The sequence below is a fragment of the Euleptes europaea genome, chromosome 9 (genome assembly GCF_029931775.1).
Source record: "Euleptes europaea isolate rEulEur1 chromosome 9, rEulEur1.hap1, whole genome shotgun sequence".
Classification (NCBI taxonomy): domain Eukaryota; kingdom Metazoa; phylum Chordata; class Lepidosauria; order Squamata; family Sphaerodactylidae; genus Euleptes; species Euleptes europaea.
The window spans coordinates 66,332,408-66,353,549 of NC_079320.1; the positions used below are offsets into that span (position 1 = coordinate 66,332,408).

General features: G+C 43.7%; 1 protein-coding gene across 1 annotated transcript in view; it reads left to right on the top strand.

Moving 5' to 3' along the window:
* The first annotated feature begins 1,885 nt into the window (after positions 1-1,885).
* The window catches only part of KDR (kinase insert domain receptor), a 47,535-nt gene continuing 28,278 nt past the window's right edge, over positions 1,886-21,142 (top strand). Inside the window, exons 1-9 of the mRNA XM_056855084.1 lie at positions 1,886-1,952; positions 10,137-10,251; positions 11,323-11,519; positions 13,178-13,320; positions 14,934-15,102; positions 16,876-17,021; positions 18,066-18,237; positions 19,056-19,167; positions 19,450-19,613. Coding sequence (XP_056711062.1) covers positions 1,886-1,952; positions 10,137-10,251; positions 11,323-11,519; positions 13,178-13,320; positions 14,934-15,102; positions 16,876-17,021; positions 18,066-18,237; positions 19,056-19,167; positions 19,450-19,613 — 1,285 coding nt within the window. The remainder of the gene's footprint in view (positions 1,953-10,136; positions 10,252-11,322; positions 11,520-13,177; positions 13,321-14,933; positions 15,103-16,875; positions 17,022-18,065; positions 18,238-19,055; positions 19,168-19,449; positions 19,614-21,142) is intronic.

A 21,142-nucleotide genomic window follows, 5' to 3' on the forward strand; every position in this document is an offset into this window, starting at 1 on the left:
TTTATCCTCCTGACCACCCTGTGAGGTAGATTAGGCCGAGCGAGGAGACTGGCCCAAGGTCCCCTAACGAGTCTCATGGCAAGCAGGGATTTGAACCCAGATCTCCTCCTGTCCCTCTCTGATGCTCTAACCACTATATCACACTTTCAGTCAAATCAGTCTTTGGGACATTGTAACCCTAACCTCGATCAGCACAATGCAAGCTGAAGGTACTAAGCATTCTGGCAATAAGATTTCTGGTTAGTTGGTGTCCAGAATCCTCTTCTGGGAAAGGCTTATAAGAACAGAAGAAAGGCCCTGCTGGATCAGACCAAGGCCCACCAAGTCCAGGAGTCTGTTCACACAGTGGCCAACCAGGTGCCTCCAGGAAGCCCACAAACAAGACGACTGCAGCAGCACCATCCTGCCTGTGTTCCAAAGCACCTAATATAACAGGCACGCTCCTCTGATCCTGGAGAGAACAGTTACGCATCATGACTAGTAGCCATGAATAGCCCTCTCCTCCATGAACAGGTCCACTCCCCTCTTCAAGCCTTCCAAGTTGGCAGCCATCGCCACATCCTGGGGCAGGGAGTTCCACAGTTTAACCACGCCTGTGTCATGGATCCATAATATCTTCTGGCTTGGAACCCTGAGACGATTGGGCAGAAGGGCCCAGAGTCATAAGACGGGCTGTTCCAACAGTTCTTCAGATGCACGCTCCCCATTTGAAGGCTTCAAGAGAAACAGGGGCGAAGGATCCGGCTGTCCCTCCCTCCCCTTTTCCTCCCTAGTAGAAAAGAGCAAGAGTCCAGTAGCATATTAAAAATTTTTTTTGGGGGTGAGTCTTTTAAGGTGCTATTTTTTAAAAAATATTTAAAATATTTTTGTGAGTCTTTCAGGTGCTACTGGACTCTTGCTACTGCCCTTTTCTACTACTGCAGACAGACTAACACCCTACCAGAAAATATTTTTGTGAGTCTTTAAGGTGCTACTGGACTCTTGCCCTACTCTTTGTTAGTCTTTAAGGTGCTACTGGACTCTTGCTACTGCTCTTTTCTACTACTGCAGACAGACTAACACCCTACCAGAAAATATTTTTGTGAGTCTTTAAGGTGCTACTGGACTCTTGCCCTACTCTTTGTTAGTCTTTAAGGTGCTACTGGACTCTTACCCTACCAGAAAATATTTTTGTGAGTCTTTAAGGTGCTACTGGGCTCTTGCCCTTTTCTGCTACTGCAGACAGACTAACACCCTACCAGAAAATATTTTTGTGAGTCTCTCAGGTGCTACTGGACTCTTGCAACTGCTCTTTTCTACTACTGCAGACAGACTAACACCCTACCAGAAAATATTTTTGTGAGTCTTTAAGGTGCTACTGGACTCTTGCCCTTTTCTGCTACTGCAGACAGACTAACACCCTACCAGAAAATATGTTTGTGAGTCTTTCAGGTGCTACTGGACTCTTGCAACTGCTCTTTTCTACTACTGCAGACAGACTAACACCCTACCAGAAAATATTTTTGTGAGTTTTCAAGGTGCTACTGGACTCTTGCCCTTTTCTCCTACTGCAGACAGACTAACACGGCGACCCACTGTGACTTTTCCTCCCTGCGTACGAACCCGCAGCAGAGGCCGGCGGCCGCGCCAGGGCGCTTGGGGACAGCGACGCCGTCGGGCAGAAGGCGTTGGGGAGGGGGGGGCCTCCACGGCTGGAGGCGTGCTCGGGGCGGGGCTAGCAACCCAAGCTCCTCCCCCCCCGCCCCAAGAAGAGGCGCTGCGCCCGGGGATTGGTCTGCACTGAGCGGCCGAAGTCCGCCTGGCGCAGCGGCTCTCCGGCCAGCGGCTGGCGGGGCTTCGGTGCAGTAGGCGGCGGCTGGGGCGCTGCTGGAGGGCGCGTGGGGCGATGGAGCTGGCGGCGGGGCTGCTCTTCCTCTCGTGCCTGGCTGCGGAGGCGCGGCTGGGTTCTGCGGGTAAGGGGGCGCGGCTGCCGCGGCGGGCGGGTTCGGGGCTCCCGGGGGGAAGGAAATAAAAATAAAATTATTTTTCCTTAATAAGTAGATATGCAGAGGGGGAAAAAATAGGGAAAGGGAAAATAATATTATTTACATATCGTTTTGTGGATGTCTAACCATCTCTACCCCTCTTTATAATAACGTCTTCCTTATTTTCTTAACCTAATAGTCAATCAATCAATCAATCAATAAACCTTTAATGGCATATCCAATATTACAAAGAAGAAAAAAACAGTATAAATACAACTATCAGCTAAAAAAGCTAAAACAAACATAAAATCATAACACACATTTTATTGAATGATACAACAGTAGAGATCACTGTGGCGGTGGCCAATTTTTTAGTCGATGTGTTAACAATGAAAATTTGGGAAACTTAATAGTAATTTGCTTTGACTAGCTCTTTTGTCTGGTGCTTTTCATATATTCATAAAAGGATTTCCATCTCTCGTGATTCTGTTCTCGTGTATTATCTTTCATGTATTCTGTTAATTGTGCCACAGTAATATATTCTAGGGACCTGTCTAACCATGTTTGAAGTTTTGGGATCTTACTTGTTTTCCAAAGTGATGCCAGAACTACTCTCGCCGCTGTTACAAGATATTTTAATACGATCTGTTGGGCCTCGTTCATGGTATCTGGTGCTTTATTCAGAAGAAAGAGTTTGGGATCATATTTTATGCTCTGTCCTACGATGCCTTCGAGGTTCTTATGATTTCCCCCCCAATATTTCTGCACGACTTCACATGTCCACCAACAGTGGGAAAAGGTGCCTCTGATTTTATGACATTTCCAACAGAGTCCCGATCGCTCGGTTCTTGAGTCCCCCCCCCCCCAGCACTTTGCGAGGCGCAACGACGGGGGGGAGGGGGCGTTGCAACCGCAGGTCACCTGCTGGAGATCAGTCCCATTTATGCATGGGAGGTTTTTGCCTTGGATTTGCCACTTTGTAGATGCACATTTGCCCTGACCTGGATGGCCCAGGCTAGCCTGATCCCGTCAGATCTCAGAAGCTAAGCAGGGTCAGCCCTGGTTAGTATTTGGATGGGAGACCACCAAGGAATACCAGGGTTGCTGTGCAGAGGAAGGCACTGGCAAACCACCTCTGTTTGTCTGTTGCCATGAAAACCCCAAAAAGGGGTCATCATAAGTCAGCTGCGACTTGACCACAGATGCTCATTTTCCCCATCTGAATTCTCAAAACTCAACAATAAGCCTCCATGCAGAGTTCTGAGATTTCCGATGGGAAAAATGTGCATGTACAAAGTGGCAAATCCAAGGCATTAAAGGTGACTGGGAAAAAAATTCAAGGCAAAACCTCCCGTGCATAAATGGCCAAGGGCTCCGCTAGATCCCACTCAAATCTGGAAGTGAGGTGTGAGTGTGAGCCGCTCAGAGGAGGAAGAAGAAGAGTTGGGTTTTATATACCGACTTTCTCTACCGCTTAAGGGAGAATCAAACCAGCTTACACTCGCCTTCCCCTCCCCACAATAGACACCCTGCAAGGTAGGTGGGGCTGAGAGAGCTCTATGAGAGCTGAGACTAGCCCAAGGTCACCCAGCTGGCTGCATGTGGAGGAGTGGGGAAACCAACCCGGTTCACCAGATTAGCCTCTGCGGCTCATGTGGAGGAGTGGGGGATCAAACCCGGCTGTCCAGATCTGAGTCCACAGCTCCAAACCACCACTCTTAACCATTACACCACACAGGGAAAAGAAAAGTACGAAGAATTAGCTTCTCATGGGAGGTTTTGCCTTGGATTTGCCACTCTCTCGATGCACATTTTCCCCCATCTGAATTCTCAAAACTCTGCATGGGGGCTTGTTTTTGAGTTTTGAGAATTCGGATGGGGAAAATGTGCATCGAGAGAGCTGCAAAATCTCCCATGCATAAATGGCCTCAGGGAAAGGTGGAAAAGATCGATCCTGCGCCCTGCCCCGCGCCTAGCACACTGCCAGAGCTCAGCGACTGATCCGCTCACAGTAGTGATCTTCCTCGTCAAGCAGTGCCAGGGACCTCCTGCGCTCGCTTTGGAGAAGAAGTAGCATGTTGGGGGTGGGTCAAAAATTTCCCTGGACGATCGGATTTATCCCTGACCAAGCTGTTATTAAAAGACGAGAAAACTCCAGATTCTCTCCAGACCGCTAAGTTCTGCACTGCAGCTATTAAAACTTGGCGTACTGGCTAGGAAAAGAAAAAGCGGTTCAGTGTACTATATAAAGCAGTCATCGTTAAACCTATGATGTCTTGCATTTTTAACTTTATCTTGTAGACCTGTAATACGAAAATAGGTACAGGTTACTATGCTCTGTATGTGTATTTGCTGGTCATTGACTGCATTATTAAAGATTTGATTTGAGACCATTGGGGGTGGACAGATCTAGCTTTGGATGCTGGTGCCAAGGGGAGACGTGACCCTCGCTGAGGCAAGGAGCCCCCCGAGATTATCATTTTGCTGCTTCTTCTACCAGGCTTTGACTGCAGAGCCCGAGTAAACAGATTCTTTCGTCCTGGTGATATGGTTAATTACCCCCCTTGAGCTAAGAATGTTCCCCGCGGACTTGTTTGGTCATCTGTATCTCGATCTCTCTAGTACAGTTATTATCTCCCCTTCCCCCTTTTTCAAATCACAGTAAGGTAGAACAACAACTTAACATCAAATGTTACAAAATGTAAAATAAGAGAAAAGTAATTATAAAGTTCAACCTACAAGTTGAAAATATTTCCAAAACTGCATAAAAGGTTCCAAAATAGAAAACATTGCCTTAGACTGTGCCTAGTACATTTTTCTCTCACCCTTCGACTGAGGAGTTCAGGGAGGCTTATTGGGTCCTCCCTTCCCCCATCCCCCTTTTTATCATCACAACAACCATGTGAGGTAGGTTAAACTGATAGAGAATGATTACCCTAAGGCCATGCAGTGTGCTTCATGGCTGAGTAGGTCTTGGGCCAGTCACAGCTCTCTTAGGACTCTCTCTGCCCACCCAGAGGCAGGCAATGGCGAACCACCTCTGAACATCTCTTGCCTTGAAAACCCTACGGGGTCTCCATGAGTCAGCTGTGACTTGACGGCACTCACACACATCCAGCTAACCTTTTCCGTTGGTCTTGAAGGACATTTGCTTGGGAGGTTTTGCCTTGGATTTGCCGCTCTCTAGATGCACATTTTCCCCATCTGAATTCTCAAAACTCTGCTTGGGGGCTTAATTGTTGAGTTCTGAGACTTCGGATGGGGAAAATGTGCTTCTAGAGAGCGGCAAATCCAAGGCAAAACCTCTCATGCATAAATGGCCTTGGACAATTCCCCACTTTACCAGTGCCCCTATCCCACTTGGCTTTTGCCCATGCAGGTCCCATGATGCCTAGCAGTCTTTTTTGCTGGACCAAGGAGACCTCTTCTACCATTTTTTCACCTGTCAAAAAGCTGTCTTATCCAGTTTTAATACATACATACTATTATATACAATCCCATCCATGTATATGGGATGCTTGCCTAAGCCTTGTGTACGTGATTTCCCATGCCTAGAGCTGTTATCCATGTAGCAACCGTGTCTTGCCTTCAAGAGTTTGACTCCAGTCAGTTTTCCCATCACCCGAACGCCCTGGGGTTGTTGCTTCAGTGATGCTGAAACCAGAGCTACAACATAAGAGTTGTGAAGTGGACGGGAATGGGGGTGGGGGAATTAGGTTACCGCTTATCTGCATGTGCCAAATATTTAGAACCAATGCACGTTTAAATTGGATAATTCTATGAGCTATAAAAGAAGAAAAACTACTCCCAAAACCCTTAACCTAGCCCAGCAAAAACTGATCGCATGTCACTTCAGCAACCTTTCATGTTGCACTCAAGAAGGATATTCTTAATTCTTATGGGCTCTAAGTGTGATGAGTTTTGCTACTGTGCCAGAAGAAATCAAGTACTTTGGCTGCTAAAAGTAGATCCCTGGGGAACACTTTATTGGTGCCAATGAGGTAGTAGATGTTGTATGGAAATGACAGACCGCTTGGATTTCCAAGGGTCTGCAGGGGTAAATAACTCTTTCAGGTTGTGTATGGCTACTCTGTCTTTACAGGGGAGTTGGCTCTCTCCTAAGAATTGCATTGCACTGGTAATCATGTCTAGTTAGCTGCGTATAAGAAATGCAGAATTTTTCATGTCGAGGAGAGGTTCAAAAATCTGTAAATATATTTGTTATTTCATTTACTTCATTTATACCCACCTGTCTCCTCGATGGGGACCCAAAACAGATTACATTGTTCCTGTTCCCTCCATTTTATATTATCAATAGGTTTCTCATATGCAAGGAAAAAGGACCACATGGGAAGAAATCAATTCCCTTGGTTGTTTCATTCCCCTTTTTGTGGCATGAGGTTTTTCATTTATTTGCTTTTTCATTGTTCATAACGCTTGATGTCCTTTCTCCATACTATTGCATGTCTAGATCTAACCCTTAGCTAGATCATGACATCCTTTGGGACACAAATGTGTGTTTGGAGCCATTTTTATCACCTGCCCTGAACTCGTGTGATACAGATCAACAAGTGAGTTTCAGGGCATTGTGTTGTGAGGATGACTGGGGCTATACTCCTAAGAACACTTTCCTGGGAGTAAGCCCCATTGAATGAAATGGGACTTACTTCAGAGTAGACCTGCTTAGGGTCACTTCCTGATATTACTAGAATATACTTTGGGCATAGTCCTGCACAATTAGTATCTCCTACATTCCATTGCAATGAATGGGCCCTTCAGCTAGTTGTGAGTAACATTCTAGAGGCATTTGGTCATAGCTAACTTTGCCGGCTTCTGACCTCTAGGTAGGTTGATCTGCAGTTAGATAATAAACATGATAAATGCAGTGTCAACAATAGCAGTGAGGTACAGGGCAATCCTAAAGAGAGACATACCCTTCTAAGTCCATTGCCTTAGAATAGTTAACTCTATTTAGGATTGCACTTCTAGGGACCAGTGTTGCAGAAGCTGTGAGCTGGTGTGACTGAGAAATAGGTTTCAGATCTGTCCTGTGCTGTGAACTCACTGGGTGGCTGCTCACTCTCAGTCTCGGCACCCACATCTGCAATGTGGGGCTAAACAACACTGACCTACCTTACAGGGTCGCTGTAATGATTACAATAGCCAAGACATATGAACTGGTTTGAACATTTCAGCTGTACATATCACTAAGTAAAATCCCAGACCATTTCAGGACAGATCACGAGCAACTGGATCATTAATCATTTAATATAACCATATCAGATAATATTAGACATGACATATTAATATTAAATTCAGGGGTCCCTTGGCTCCAGAGACAAATCTAACTGATACTGTCCTTTAGGTTTTTGTTTAGTGTACAAACTGGTTGAAGGCCATTCGCCATTGTGATGGACAGATTTGTCTCAGTTGGCCAGTTTATAGTTGGCCCATTTGCATCACATAATTAGGTTTGATTGTAACTCCGGAAGCCATCTACCTTTTTTTTGAACGCCAACAATGAGGAAAGAGTTAAGATTTCTGCAAATATTCTCTGCTGTTGTGGGTATCAGAAGAATATCCCATGTGATTTGAGATATTGCAGTTGTGGTGTGTGCTAGGCCGAGTGTAAGGTATTCCTTACAATTTGCTTCAACGCACACTCTCTCCCGCTCCCCTTCTCTCGGGAGGTTGGGGTTAAATTTTATTCTCAACGTCCCCTTCAGCTTGATTTGTCAAAAGAACAGAAAGGTGAATTCCTACAGCCCACGCACTTGATGGCTTTCACTATCAACCATTGCAGCAGATGATTGAGACAAATCTGTAGAAATACTTGCATGATAGTCTGTAGAGATTGAAGATAGCTTTAATAATAAACCATTGACAGAATATTAAAATAACTGATCCTAACACCGCTGCAGTTTATTTTGTTTTGCTGCATATTGTTGCCATTTGGTGTATTACTTAGAAATGTGCTGTCATGGATATTTAGACTGGATTATAAAAAACCACGTTTCAAAATGCTTCAGTAATCCAGTAACATGCCAGTTTCAGTTTGGCAGACATAAACAACACAATGGTTATTGGTGGTAGTAATTTAAGGCCGGTTTTTTATTGAACAATATCCTGCACATTATGTTGAGATATGTGATGGGGGAAAAAATCACAATGGAATACCTTGTATTCCAACACACTTTTCATGTCAATTCCTCTATATGTATTGTTCCACTGGGAGGGACATAATCATCCTTAATTTTAAATTTATGTAGCCAATATTGTCTGGCAGGTACTGGAAAATCTAGGTCAGTTTGTGGAACAATAGAGGAATAAAATTGGTACTGTTCAGTACAAAGAGATGGCCAGCATTATTTGCGGGCTACAGTCACTTGTTGCATAGTTAATTTAACGGACGACCTTCCAAGACTGATATAATGAGAACATTTAGCAGTGTTAATAAATCCTGTGTTGTCTGGCTGGCTGAAATGGTTCAAGAAATTATGTGGATGTGAGTTTGCTTTGCACTGTTGGCTCCAGAGATCCATCTAGCTTGATCCTAGGCTGATTGTGTGGGCTTTGAATACTTTGAAGTATTGTAATCTACAACATTTAGATCCTATTTTTGACATGCAGAGAGAAAAGAATTGATCTCTCCACTCTCAAACTCCAGACACACCAGTGGATTCTTTACAATTTCAACATGCCTTTTATGTGCTCATTGGCTTTGGTAGTGAGATAGTTATGTTTGGCTGATTTATATTATTTCTTGTTGTGTGCTCAGTTGTGTTCATCAGTGCTCAGATATTTCTTTTGATATTGATAATTGAACAGAGTTCTCAACTGAATGCATGATTAAGTTCTAAAAAGAATGAGTTGTTCATTCTCAAGTGACTGGAAGCCATGTTTTGGAAGTCTGCATATATCTACTTCCAGATGTAGGACCATGGTCTATAATTATCAGTGTTGCCAGGTCCCTCTTTGCCACCAGTGGGAGATTTTTGGGGTGGAGCCTGAGGAGGGTGGGGTTTGGGGAGGGGAGGGAATTCCATGCCATAGAGTCCAATTGCCAAAGCGGCCATTTTCTCTAGGTGAACTGATCTCTATCAGCTGGAGATCAGTTGTAATAGCAGGAGATCTCCAGCTACTACCTGAAGGTTGGCAATCCTAATAGTTATTCACTGCTGCTATTACAACTGATCTTCAGCCGGCAGAGATCAGTTCACCTGGAGAAAATGGCCGCTTTGGCAATTGGACTCTATAGTACTGAAGTCGCTCCCCTCCCCAAATCCCGCCCTCCTCAGGCTCCGCCCCAAAAACTTCCTGCAGATAGCGAAGAGGGACCTGGCAACCCTAGACATCGGAGAGTGTGTCCACCAACACCCTCTTCTTTTGTTACGTAATGCATAACAGGATCAGTAATGGTGGACAAGCCGTTTAAGGAAGCTCATCAGCCATTACTGATCTTCTCATTGTGGAATCCTGGATCAGCTTCAAGGAACACCAGGGCTCTTTGGAAGACAGTTTTTTTTGGGGGGGAAACCCACTTGTGTTGACTCATGCACTTTGTTTTGCCCGCTTGAGGATTTCTGGGAACAGATTAATTTCAGATCTCAGACATGCTAGATCTTGAGTGAGAAAGGAAGCTCAGTAGCGAACATGAGTAATTGAAATCAGGGGACCGAGTGCTTACATGGGTGTGTTGCTTAGATCAATTCCTAGCACTGAATATGAGATTTGGGCCAATTACGGTATTTTACAAATCCACCTTTTGGTAACAAAAGTGCTCAAACCATTCCCTAGGGAATGAGATCATCCTGTGAAGCCAGGTTCTCTTCATTACAATGTCCCAACATCCTTTAGCTAGACCTTGAAGTTCGCAAGGCAACAAAACAGGAACTCCACCCAAGCTTTTTGAATTGCAGAGCGGAGCTGCTCGGCGTATGACCATCTGCCCATTCTTCCTGTTATGACAGAGTTTCTGTAGGATGTGCGAAAGGCAAAGGTTTTGTCCTTCATAGTTTAACCCATTAAATGCACAACTCCAACCCTCAGCGAAGTCTGTCATAGAACTCCGCTTGGCACTCATGGCTCAGGTATTCATCGAACTAGTTAGTTCCGTATGACTTTCTATGATGGCATTGTTATTGAGCACCACGTGCCCTTTGGCGTGTGCAGTTATTGATCTTTGTTGTTTTGCAGGCTTGCCAGTTTCCCTGGATCCGCCATCCCTTAGCATCCAAAAAGCTGTCCTGACGGTAGCTGCAAATGAGACACTACAAATTACTTGCAGGTATGTTGTGTGAACAGCAAATGATGACTAGGGTTGCGCATATCGATAAACCTGAACCAAAAATAAACGTGAAAAAAGCCTTTTCGGCTTCTTTCGGGTTTAATTAAAGGCGAATATTAAAACTGGGAATAAAGCCGAAACCGGATAGCCAATCTCTGAATCAGCCAAATAGGTATTTGGCTTTTTTCGGCTTTGGCTTTCCCCAGGCTTTTCCCTATGGGAAAAAGACTATAATGGACTTGAATTTTTTTGGGAAACCCTGAAATAAAGCCGAATACTCATATTTACCAGTATGGGTATTCAGCTTATTTTGGGTTTACTGAAAACAATCGGGCCCAATAAACCCGAACCCAAAATTTATTGGATTTTTTTTTTTTGCACAACCCTAATGATGACTCTTTTATACATAGCTCGTCTTTTTCCTCAACTCACTTTCTGTTTCCACGCTGTGACTTCTTGTGCTTTTGGGGAACATAACAGGTGGTGACACACACTGAACAGAGAAACTTTGAATGATCCCAAGTACCCTAAGCATTCCAGAAGTCACCTGGTCAGGTGTTTAAAGTAAATTTTGAGAAGTCATAGAAGAAAAGAGAGAAGGGCAATATTATCTAGGCCCTTGTGAAACGCATTGGTGCCTTAGTGCCAATATAAACACTTGTGCTTTCCCTTGCCTCCTCGTTGCATACTTCCAGAATTGAGGAGTCAGAAGAGACCGGAAATCATTTGGTGACCCCTTCTCACTGCAAATGAGAACCATCCACCAGCCCACTCTTAGATCATTGCTCCAGTGAAGGAAGTCAGGACTGGTGCTTTGGTTGGGGCTGAAGGACACGGGCACCTGGAATCATCTAAGCAAACACCACTGTGCCCGTGGACACCACACTGAGAATACTGGTGTGTTTAGAAGCATTAGGCTAAAGTGACTTTAGATGACTCGTTCACATGTGCAGGTGACCACCTGATACTGCATTCCGCATATGATGATCACCCCTGTGTGAGCCAGGCCTTGTCAGGAATAACTTAGTAGTATGCTTTTGTTTCCTTAAAACTTTGATTTTCTTTCTCTAGTGGCAAGAGGGCTTTGGAATGGCATTGGCCTAACAACCAGAGTAGTTCCGAAAACCGGTTAGCAGTGACTGACTGTACTGACAATATCTACTGTAAGATGCTGACACTTACAAAAGTAATAAGCAATGATACCGGGGCCTATGACTGCTTTTACCAAGACAACCGCAAAATGTCAAGTATTTATGTTTATGTGCAAGGTAAGTGCTTACCTTATGGTAAGGTACCTTATATGGTATGTTATGGATCTCTTCCTATTTAATGTGTTGGGAAATGGAAGGCTACGGCTTAAATGTTATGCCTAGTGTATCTAGGAGCAAGCCCCATGAAATACAGTAGGATTTATGTTTAGGTCGCATGACTGCAATCCTGGGTACCTTTTCTTGAGAGCAAACCCTATTGAGGGAGCATGCATAAGACTGAGCTGGAAGACTGTGCTCATGGAGAGCCATGGATTATCTTCTTTTGCTTACAAAGGCCTTCTCCATTCTTCATTGTTCTGAATGGGTGTGTTGGGCTTTGCACATCAAAAGAATGGCTTAATTCGTCAGTACTCAGCACCATCAGTCAAAGTGGTAAACTGGATAAAATATTCTGGGGGGAGGATTAGAGCAGTCATGGGTTCAAGATCCCTGTTCATCTGCTGGCCAAATTAATCCCATTGTTGTTGCAAGTCAGGTATGAGGTTAATGAACACAATTTCTGGGTGCAAATATAACTTCATTGTAGAAAACTGCATGCACCCTGCAGTGTGTGATAAGCTACTGGCAATGTCACTTCCCACTCTGGGTTGGGATATTCCTGGAGACTTGTGGGTGGAGCCAGGGAAGGGCATGGTTTGGGGAGGGACCTTAGTGGGGGTATAATGCCATAGAGGCCACCCTCCAAAGCAGCTATTTCCTCCAGAGCTCTGTCTGGAAATCAGCTGCAATTTCAGGAAATCTCCAGGCCCCTCCTGGAAGATGGCAACCCTAATTCCCACCTCCTCTTCACAAGGCAAGACAGATACTTCTGCATTTATCAGAAGTTGCCTTGTACATGCTGTTCACCCACTTTTCCTAAACAGGTGCAATATTCAGGTAGGGAAATGGTGTGGATCATCTCTCAGTAAAGGTAGCATGAAACTGAGTTATCATTCTCAGAGTGTACACTTGGGTGGGTGATACAAATACAGGTGATATTAAACAATATTTAAATTTTATTCTGCACATATATCAGGATATGAATATTTGCCTAATAGAGAAGGACAAAACTGGTAATGAGAAAATAAACAATGGTGTGTGTGTGTGTGTGTGTGTGTGTGTGTGTGTAGAGAGAGAAAGACTCTGAGGAAAACAGTGGTTTCCAAAGTATCCTATCAGTGAAATGTTGGCTTTTCCCGGAAGTCCCTCTGTCTGTTTCACCCTCTACCAAGACGTGATCCTCTCTTCCATCTTAATGCTGCTTTATCATAACACTCTACTTATTGACATAAAGTTGAATCTAGACTAAATTTCCCCCTAATGGAAGACACTTCCGTCTATGGAACAAAGCTTTCCTGCCTCCCCTATTCCTGTTGCAGCACACTGATCTTACTGAAATGCTGCTTCCGGTGGACAGGGAACATTCAGGAATGGCATGAGGGGCAAACTGGGGGTCTTCAGCAGGAAAGGGGGATTGGTGGAAATTATACCTTCCCTTTTCTTAGCAGAACATTTGGTCTAGATCCAATTGATATTCACAAGCTTGATAGCTTGTGTTTCAACCTACGAGTAATACACTCTAACCTACCATAGTGGATCCACTTATTTACATCTCTGTACAACATTTTTAAAAGATTTTTTTTGCAATCTGATAGCTTTTATTCAAAATCTTTCAGATTTTATGGATCTTCTAGATCACAGATCTCCATTTGTGACCTCAGTTACTGACCAACTTGGAGTTATATATATAACTGGAAACAAAACTGTTGTAATACCATGTCTTGGGTCTACATCAAACCTCAACGTTTCACTCTATACGGTAAGTCAATGTTGTCTCAGCTGTTCCCTCTGTCAAATTGCCATTACATCAAAATGACATGAAAGTGGTACTTTTGTGTCGTGTTCTTTGGGCTATGAAACTCTATCCTGTTATTTAGCTTCCTATCACAGTCTCTAAAATCTACTGAGATGTCCATCAGTGTCTATTAGCTGTGATTGCTAAATGGAATCTGGATGTCCTGAGGCTATGTGTCTTTGAATACCACTTGCTGTGGGCAACAAGCAAGGAAGGCTTTGGCTTCCATGCCTTGCTTGTAAGCTTTCTGGAGCTCCTGGTTGACTAGTGTAGGAGTTAGGATGCTGCTGAATTAGAAGAAGGAGAAGAGTTGGTTTTTATATGCCGACTTTCTCTACCAGAATCAAACTGGCTTACAATCACCTTACCTTCCCCTCCCCCAACGGACACCCTGTGAGGTAGGTGGGGCTGAGAGAGCTCTAAGAGCTGTGGCTGACCCAAGGTCACCCAGCTGGCTTAACGTATAGGAGTGGGGAAACAAATCCAGTTCACCAGATTAGCATCCGCCGTTCATGTGGAGGAGTGGGGAATCAAACTCGGTTCTCCAGATCAGACTCCACCGCTCCAAACCACCACTCTTAAACACTACACCATGGGCAATTGGTCTGCTGCAGCTGTGCTTTCCTTATATCCTTAATGTTCTGTGCACCAAGGGGTGATATGAAAGTTTTCTTGGTGGTTACATAAGAAATAGTAGAATGTTCTTCATTTGAAAACTTGACAGAGTCCAAACCTTAGTACCTTGTGAAATCTCTGGAAAGCTTGATTTTGAGTGACCATTTGATTGGTGATAATGAGGGAGGGGTGCAGAAATTAACTATAGGGACAACCTTAATTTTAGCGTCCATTTATTTCAGCCAGAGAGTCAAGCATGTGCATGAACTCAGTAGGATTTCTTCCTGGGTTTGAATTGGGGGGGGGGGGTTCATTTAAAGAAAATTATGGTTTTTTATATCGGTTGTATTGATTATTCCTTGCTTCTGTGCTGTTTCATGCTTGGGATCTTAGTTTGGAATTGTATTCAAATGAATACAGATGTTGAGATATGGCTCATAAGCCTGTGAAGTTTAGCGACCTGACCTACCCCTCTACTGTGTGTACCATAAAGAACACATAGGCCTTTTATGCATGGCTGTTTCCTTTGCCATCACCCCTCCAATGACTTTGGGTCTTTGTTTTGATTATGCGTACCATTTCTGACGGTCAGAGGTCACCTCGCTTTCCCCCTGTGTTTCTGTGTATTTTGCCCATGTTTTCACATTTGTGATATAACAGATCCCTGAAAACTCAGGCAAAGAGTACGGAAACACTGGGGGAGAGCAAGGTGACCTCTGATTATTGGAAATGGCATGCATAATCAAAACAAAACCCCGAAGTCATTGGAGGGGTGATGGTGAGGGCAAAGCCATGCATAAAAGGCCATCCTGCCCACAGCAGAAGAAGGGGTCACAGTAAAGAAGGATCACATGCAGGAATGGGGAAAGAGGATGCAGCAAGGAGCTAGATTGCCACCTAGCTCTTCTTAACTTTTAGCCAATGTAAGACTTTAACTGATTCTTGTACTGGTATTTATACAGAAGTATCCAGACAAAATATTTGTTCCTGATGGTAAATCAATTGTATGGGACAGTCAAAAGGGTTTCACTATTCCCAGTAACCTAATTGGCGACGTGGGCATGGTCTTCTGCAAAGCTAAGATCGATGATGAAAGCTATCAATCCATGATGTTCATTGTGGTGGTGGTTGGTAAGATATTTGTTATTGTTTGTTGATCTCTTGTTGGTCACTGATTATATTGGGTTCACTAAGACTTCCTTCAACATAGAAAGACTTCTGATGGAGAAATGTCTTTCTCTGTTAGAGGAGAAAGTTGTTTCCCGGCATAAAAGTCTTTCTCTGTTGAAGAACAACTTAGTGGAAGAGAGTCATAGGATCAGGCTTATCAGAAGCAAGTCATAGGATCCAACCAATTGTTTCCTGTAACTAGGGTTGCCAGCTCTAGGTTGGGAAATACCTGGAGATTTTGAGGGTGGGATTTGGTGAAGAGAAGGATCTCAGCAAGGTATAATGCCATACAGTCCACTTTCCAAAGAAGCCATTTTCTCCTGGGGAACTGATCTTTGTTCTGTGGAGATAGGGTTGCCAGCTCGGGGTTGGGAAATATCTGGAGATTTGGGGTATTTGGGGAGGGGAGAAACTTCAGTCGGGTATAATGCCTCAGAGTCCACCTTCCAAAGTGGTCATTTTCTCCAGGTGAACTGATCTCTGTTGCCTGGAGATCAGTGGTAATAGCAGGAGATTTCCAGCCACCACTGGAATTTGTCATTTATTTCTGAAACACAAACTCTGTCTTTCCTTCAATCCAGGATACCAGACTGATTTAATGCTGATTTCTAGAAAGGTGGCAAGCCAATGTGTGGTTTGGATGTAACTACAAATGATAGTTTTCTTTGCAATTGAAAGTCTTTAATTGTAGAGTTGTTAGAGGGCGCATGAGGGAGAGGTGTGCAGAAGACCAAGGATCTGCGCCCTGTGGACTTGGTCACAAAACTAGAAGCCATGGCTTGTTGTTATCCTTGAAGGATTGTATTGTTCATTCTTCTATGAAGACTGAATCCTCACTGACATGGCTGTGAGAATGCCTTTCTCCATGAATGAGTTGAAGGCATTGTGAAAGCATTTTATTCCTCCCACTGGGTTGGATCTAGAGGTAATTCCACGGACAGAAGGGATTTCCATCTATGGGAAGTGTCTTCCCGCCCCTTCCACTGCAATCCAAAATGTGTTCCAGGAAACACCTCCTGAGGTGACAGCTGAGTTTAGGACTACAGGAAGGGGAAACAGGCAAAAATTAACCCCCTTCCTCTGTTCACAGAAATCCTCTTTAGATCCAACCCACTTACTCCCCAGACTGGACTATTTAAATTAGGCCAAGTTTTGTCCATTCCAGGGCAAGGAGTTCCTTTTCCCAGTTTCAGCACACTGCTGAGCCAAGAAAACAGTCCAAATGGACAAACTATTTATAACTTACTGGGACGGCCAGGAACATGGACTATGTCAGAGAAAAGGGGGAAAGGAATGGAAAGGGACACTCCTGGGAAAAGTCATTCCTTATTCCTCACACGATTCACTTTGGATTCTTATCTGGGCCGTCATTTCCTTTTTTGTTTCTTGCTGGCTTAAAGGACAGAGAGGGAGAATCAAGGCAGGATGGATTGTACATTGTTAACTGGTTCCCCCTCCCCCCCCCAATTCTGTTCAAACATTTTATTTGCTTTATATTTTAATTTTAAAGAGTTAATTAAATGTTAAATGGTTATTCCTAAGTAAATGTGCTTTATTTGGGGAGGGGGGTTGGGTGGTGTCTAAAGTATGAAGCATAAAAATCACCAGTTAGTGTAGATGGGGGGAGGGCTCTAGTTGAAACCATGTCATTTAATATGACCGACTTTGCTAGAAGTCATCGTGTAGAGTTTGAGTTACTTATTTGTTCCTGCTTCCCCCCCCCCCCCCGCTTAGGTTATAAAATTCATGATCTCACCATAAATCCTCACCAAGTAGAGCTGGCAGCAGGAGAGAAGCTAGTCCTAAACTGTACCGCAAGGACAGAACTGAATGTGGGAATTGAATTTGATTGGGACTGCCCATCAAGCAAAATGAATAAGGTAATTTACCTTCCAAGAAGAATCTGTTTGAAAGAAACACGTTTTCTTGCGAACTTTCAGAAATCCGTTTTAGTCCTTTGATTGTCTTCCTGTAGGCATTACTATATCCAGAGAAAGGTTTAGCAGGATCTGAAAATAACATGGGTAGACATGTGGACTCTTGTCTGAGCCAGTGTGGTACAGTGGTTGAAGTGTTGGACTATAATTCAGAACTCCGTGCAGCCATGAAACTCATTGGCAGCACAATCCTCCCAACCCTGCTAATTTCACTTGAAGTCAATGGGCTTTGAAGGGGGTAACTCTGCCTAGGATTGCACTGCGGATGAGCTTGGGACAGTCGCTCTTTCAGCTTCACAAGCTCTTACCAGCTTCATGAGGTTGTTTTGAGGGTAAATGGAGCAAGAGAGAACCTCGAGCTCCTTGAAGGAAGGGCAAGATAAAAATGTGACAGGTGACGACATGGCTAATTACACACAGTTTTGATACTATAGATCCATGCACACATATTTTCAAATATTGATGTGCTTCTTGTTCCAAATTAAAAGGGTATTGGACTTGCTGGAGCTTTATGGCGGAATGAGGAATAGAATTTCGTGGTAACAAGTCATGTCATGGTGATGGCTGCCAGCTTGGAAGGCTTTAAGAGGGGAGGAGACATGTTCATGGAGGAGAGGGCTATCTGTGGCTATTAGTAAAAATGGATGCTAGTCATGATGCATACCTATCCTCTCCAGCCTCAGAGGAGCATGCCTAATATATTAGGTGCTGTGGATTATAGGCAGGACAATGCTGCTGCAGTTGTCTTGTTTGTGGGCTTCCTAGAGGCACCTGGTTGGCCACTGTGTGAACAGACTGCTGGACTTGATGGACCTTGGTCTGATCCAGCAGGGCCTTTCTTATGTTCTTTTTCTTTGACTTCTGCTGTCCTATATGAGGAGAAAGTGACTGAGGCAATCTAATCAACCTACTATGTGTCTAAAGTGTGAGTGTAAAGAGAGGCTGAAAGGGCAATGTTGGAATGAACTATTTTGAACTGTATTCTAGAAAAAGCACATTACAGTCAGGGAGATAAAGACATCATCGGGTAGTGAAGTGAAGAAGTTTGTAAGTACTCTCACCATCGAGCATGTGACTGTGAATGACCGAGGACGGTACAGTTGCACAGGCTCCAGCAGTCGCATGGCTAAGACAAGCAGCATCAGCGTCATTGTCCACGGTAAGGAATTCCTCCGGATTTACTTCTCCTTGGTATTTGGAAAAAGACATACTGTAGACCCTGATAAGAATAAAACATCAGCAAAACTGAAGCAGCCATCAAGTTGAAGTTAAAGAGCTTTCTTTAAAATTCACGTTAAATCTTCATCCAATGATGATAATGTTTGGCCAGATGCATAATGGAGATCTACTGCCATCTCATTATAATGTCATTCAACGTTTGAAAACCGCTCCCCGCCTCATCATTATAACAATAGAAAAATCCGGACCTGAATGATTGGATTCAGAAAGTTTGGGATCTTATAATGAGCAGCAAACTGTCGCAAAACCTCAGAACCTAACAAAGGAAAGGATCATTTTAGTGTAGAGTGGGGTCTGATATTTGTTTTTTTAGGAATGGGAGCCACTAAATTGAGAAAAAGCTTTAACAAGCATGGTTCAATAATTAATAATGTGGACAAACAACATGTTGGAAGTAAATGGGGTATTGTTTAAACTGGTTCTCTCCCCCCCTCCCCGCCACCATACCAGTGTAGAGGTTTCATTGGCATGGCACCAATGAGGCTTGCTGGCATATATCTCTAGATACTCCGGTGTATCTTCAGGATATAATTTTGAGATACACAAGCAAAGTTCTTAGTTGCTATCCTGATGAAGGCAAAAAATAATGGTTTGGATCCACCAGAACGTTTCTGTAGTTGAATCCATTGCCTTTTGCCTCTATCTATGAGCAATAAAAGTAAATATAAATGTATGCAAAATATTAAGTCTTTGTTTAAACGTATTGTCGTACTTTTTTGTTTTTGTTTACTTTGACAGAAAAGCCTTTTATTAGTTTGGGGAGGATGCCATCTCTGGTGGAAACAAGGCTGAGCGAACAAGTCAGAATTCCTGTGAAATTCACAGGGTATCCATCTCCAGAATTAAAATGGTAAGAAATCCAAATGCTAAATAATATATCGTAGATCTAGTATGGCTCCAAGTATCAGTTGTGGATTTAGAAAGCCAGATAAAAAGGCCCACACAGATAGTGGCCTTCTGTGTCACTTTTTCTTAGCCTGACCTACCTCACAAGGTTGTTGTGAGGTCAGAAAGAGGATATATGTATCCTGCTCTGAACATCTCAGAAGAAGGGGTAAATGTGAATGGGAAACGACATTTATCCTATATGCATATCATCTCTAAAGCCTACTAAAGAGCTTTTTATTTTTAGGTATAAAAATGGAAAACCCATCACTGCAAATCGTACAGTTAAACTTGGTCACTCCTTGACTATTTCTGAAACGAGTGAAAGAGATGCTGGGAATTATACGGTTGTACTAACCAATCCTATTAATAAGGAACAAGAGAGACACACATTTCATCTGGTCGTGAATGGTAAAGTTCTCTTCAGTCCTCATATCTCCAGAGTGAAGTCCTGCTTCTGTTAGACAGGCAATACTATGCAGAACGCTAACATTTAATTCTCTGCTTATCAAGTTAAACTTTTCAGACAGAAAAGTTGCTGAGCAGACATGGGTTATTGAAAGGTTTGAAACAGCCTTCTCCAAGGAGACACCAGACAGATACTCAGAGCTGCTCAGATTCCTATGGCCTCCCTTCTGCTATTTGCCAGATGGAGGCTGGCAATCTCCCAGAAAAATAACTGACTAAATAGGTTGCTTATTTATTTATTTTATTTTCATTCATTTATTTATTTTTTTAAAAACACATGTATTCCGCTTCTTTGGAAGGTGGACAGTATGGCATTATACCCTACCAAGGTCCCTCCCCTCCCAGGCTCCACCCTTAACTCTCCAACCCAGAGTTGGCAAACCTAATTTGGGGGCACTCCGTGATTGGATCTGGAGGCAGCATGCGGCCTTCCAGATGCCAACTATTGCAACATAGGTCTACTGCTGCTGACTGCTGGACCACCAAACTTCTTTTTGCAGTCCCTGACAAGCAGTCCAAACAGTATATTTATCAAGCCCCCAATGGGCTGCCATCTGTGGCTGGAGATCTGTATTTAGCTTTGAGGATCACAAGTTATGTATACCCACTCTAACTACTTATTCTGTTAGACCAGTGGTTCCCAAACTTTTCGGGCCACCGAAAACCCAGCGCCCCCTACCCTATCCTGTAAAAAGCATTATTCAAAATAGGGGTTTGCATAAAATTTCAAAACAGTAACAATTAATTGCACATCTATTCAAAATCAAATTAAACCTTTCTAGTTGAAATTTATTCAACAAAACTTATCAACTTGATCCAGTGGTACCAGCTCTTCAAAGTCTGGAAAAAAAATTCTGATAGTTTCCACCCAATTTGCCAGCATGGTGCCATCGCTTCATCTGTTGTCAATTAGTGAACAACACAGTTGAAGGGGCCCGTCTCTAGCGCCCCCTGCTGCCCTCTTGCCTCTCAGTGCCCCCCTAGGTGATCCCCCCAGTGGGTGGTACTGCCCACTTTGGGAACCACTGTGTTAGACTCATATATTGCTCCATTTACTTGTTTGGCAGACTTTTGATTACCCATTTCTTGTTTTGGAAAAGAATATTGTCTTCAGTTTTTTTCGTAGTGTTTTTGGCCTTTATGTCCTGCTGTGTGTTTTGGTTTTGCCTTTGTGTCCTGCTCTTTTCCTGCCTTCGGTGATCATCCCCATACATCACGAGACCTTCCCCTGCTGTCCTTGCATGCCTCTCCCATCCTTCCTGCTCTCCCCCTGTCTCTCCTGTTCCTCCTCCATTTGGCTGCTCAGGAAATAGTGTTGTCTGCAGCTACATAAAAGAGCCAGTTTTTAAGATGAGCGATTCCCTGTGGGGCGTTCGGATGGGGATTGTAGCTTCTTGAGAAATGGAAGGTGTTGGCTGGGCCAGCATTCACATAATGGCTTGGGGTGGCAGAAAGAGTAAGCTGTAAACAAC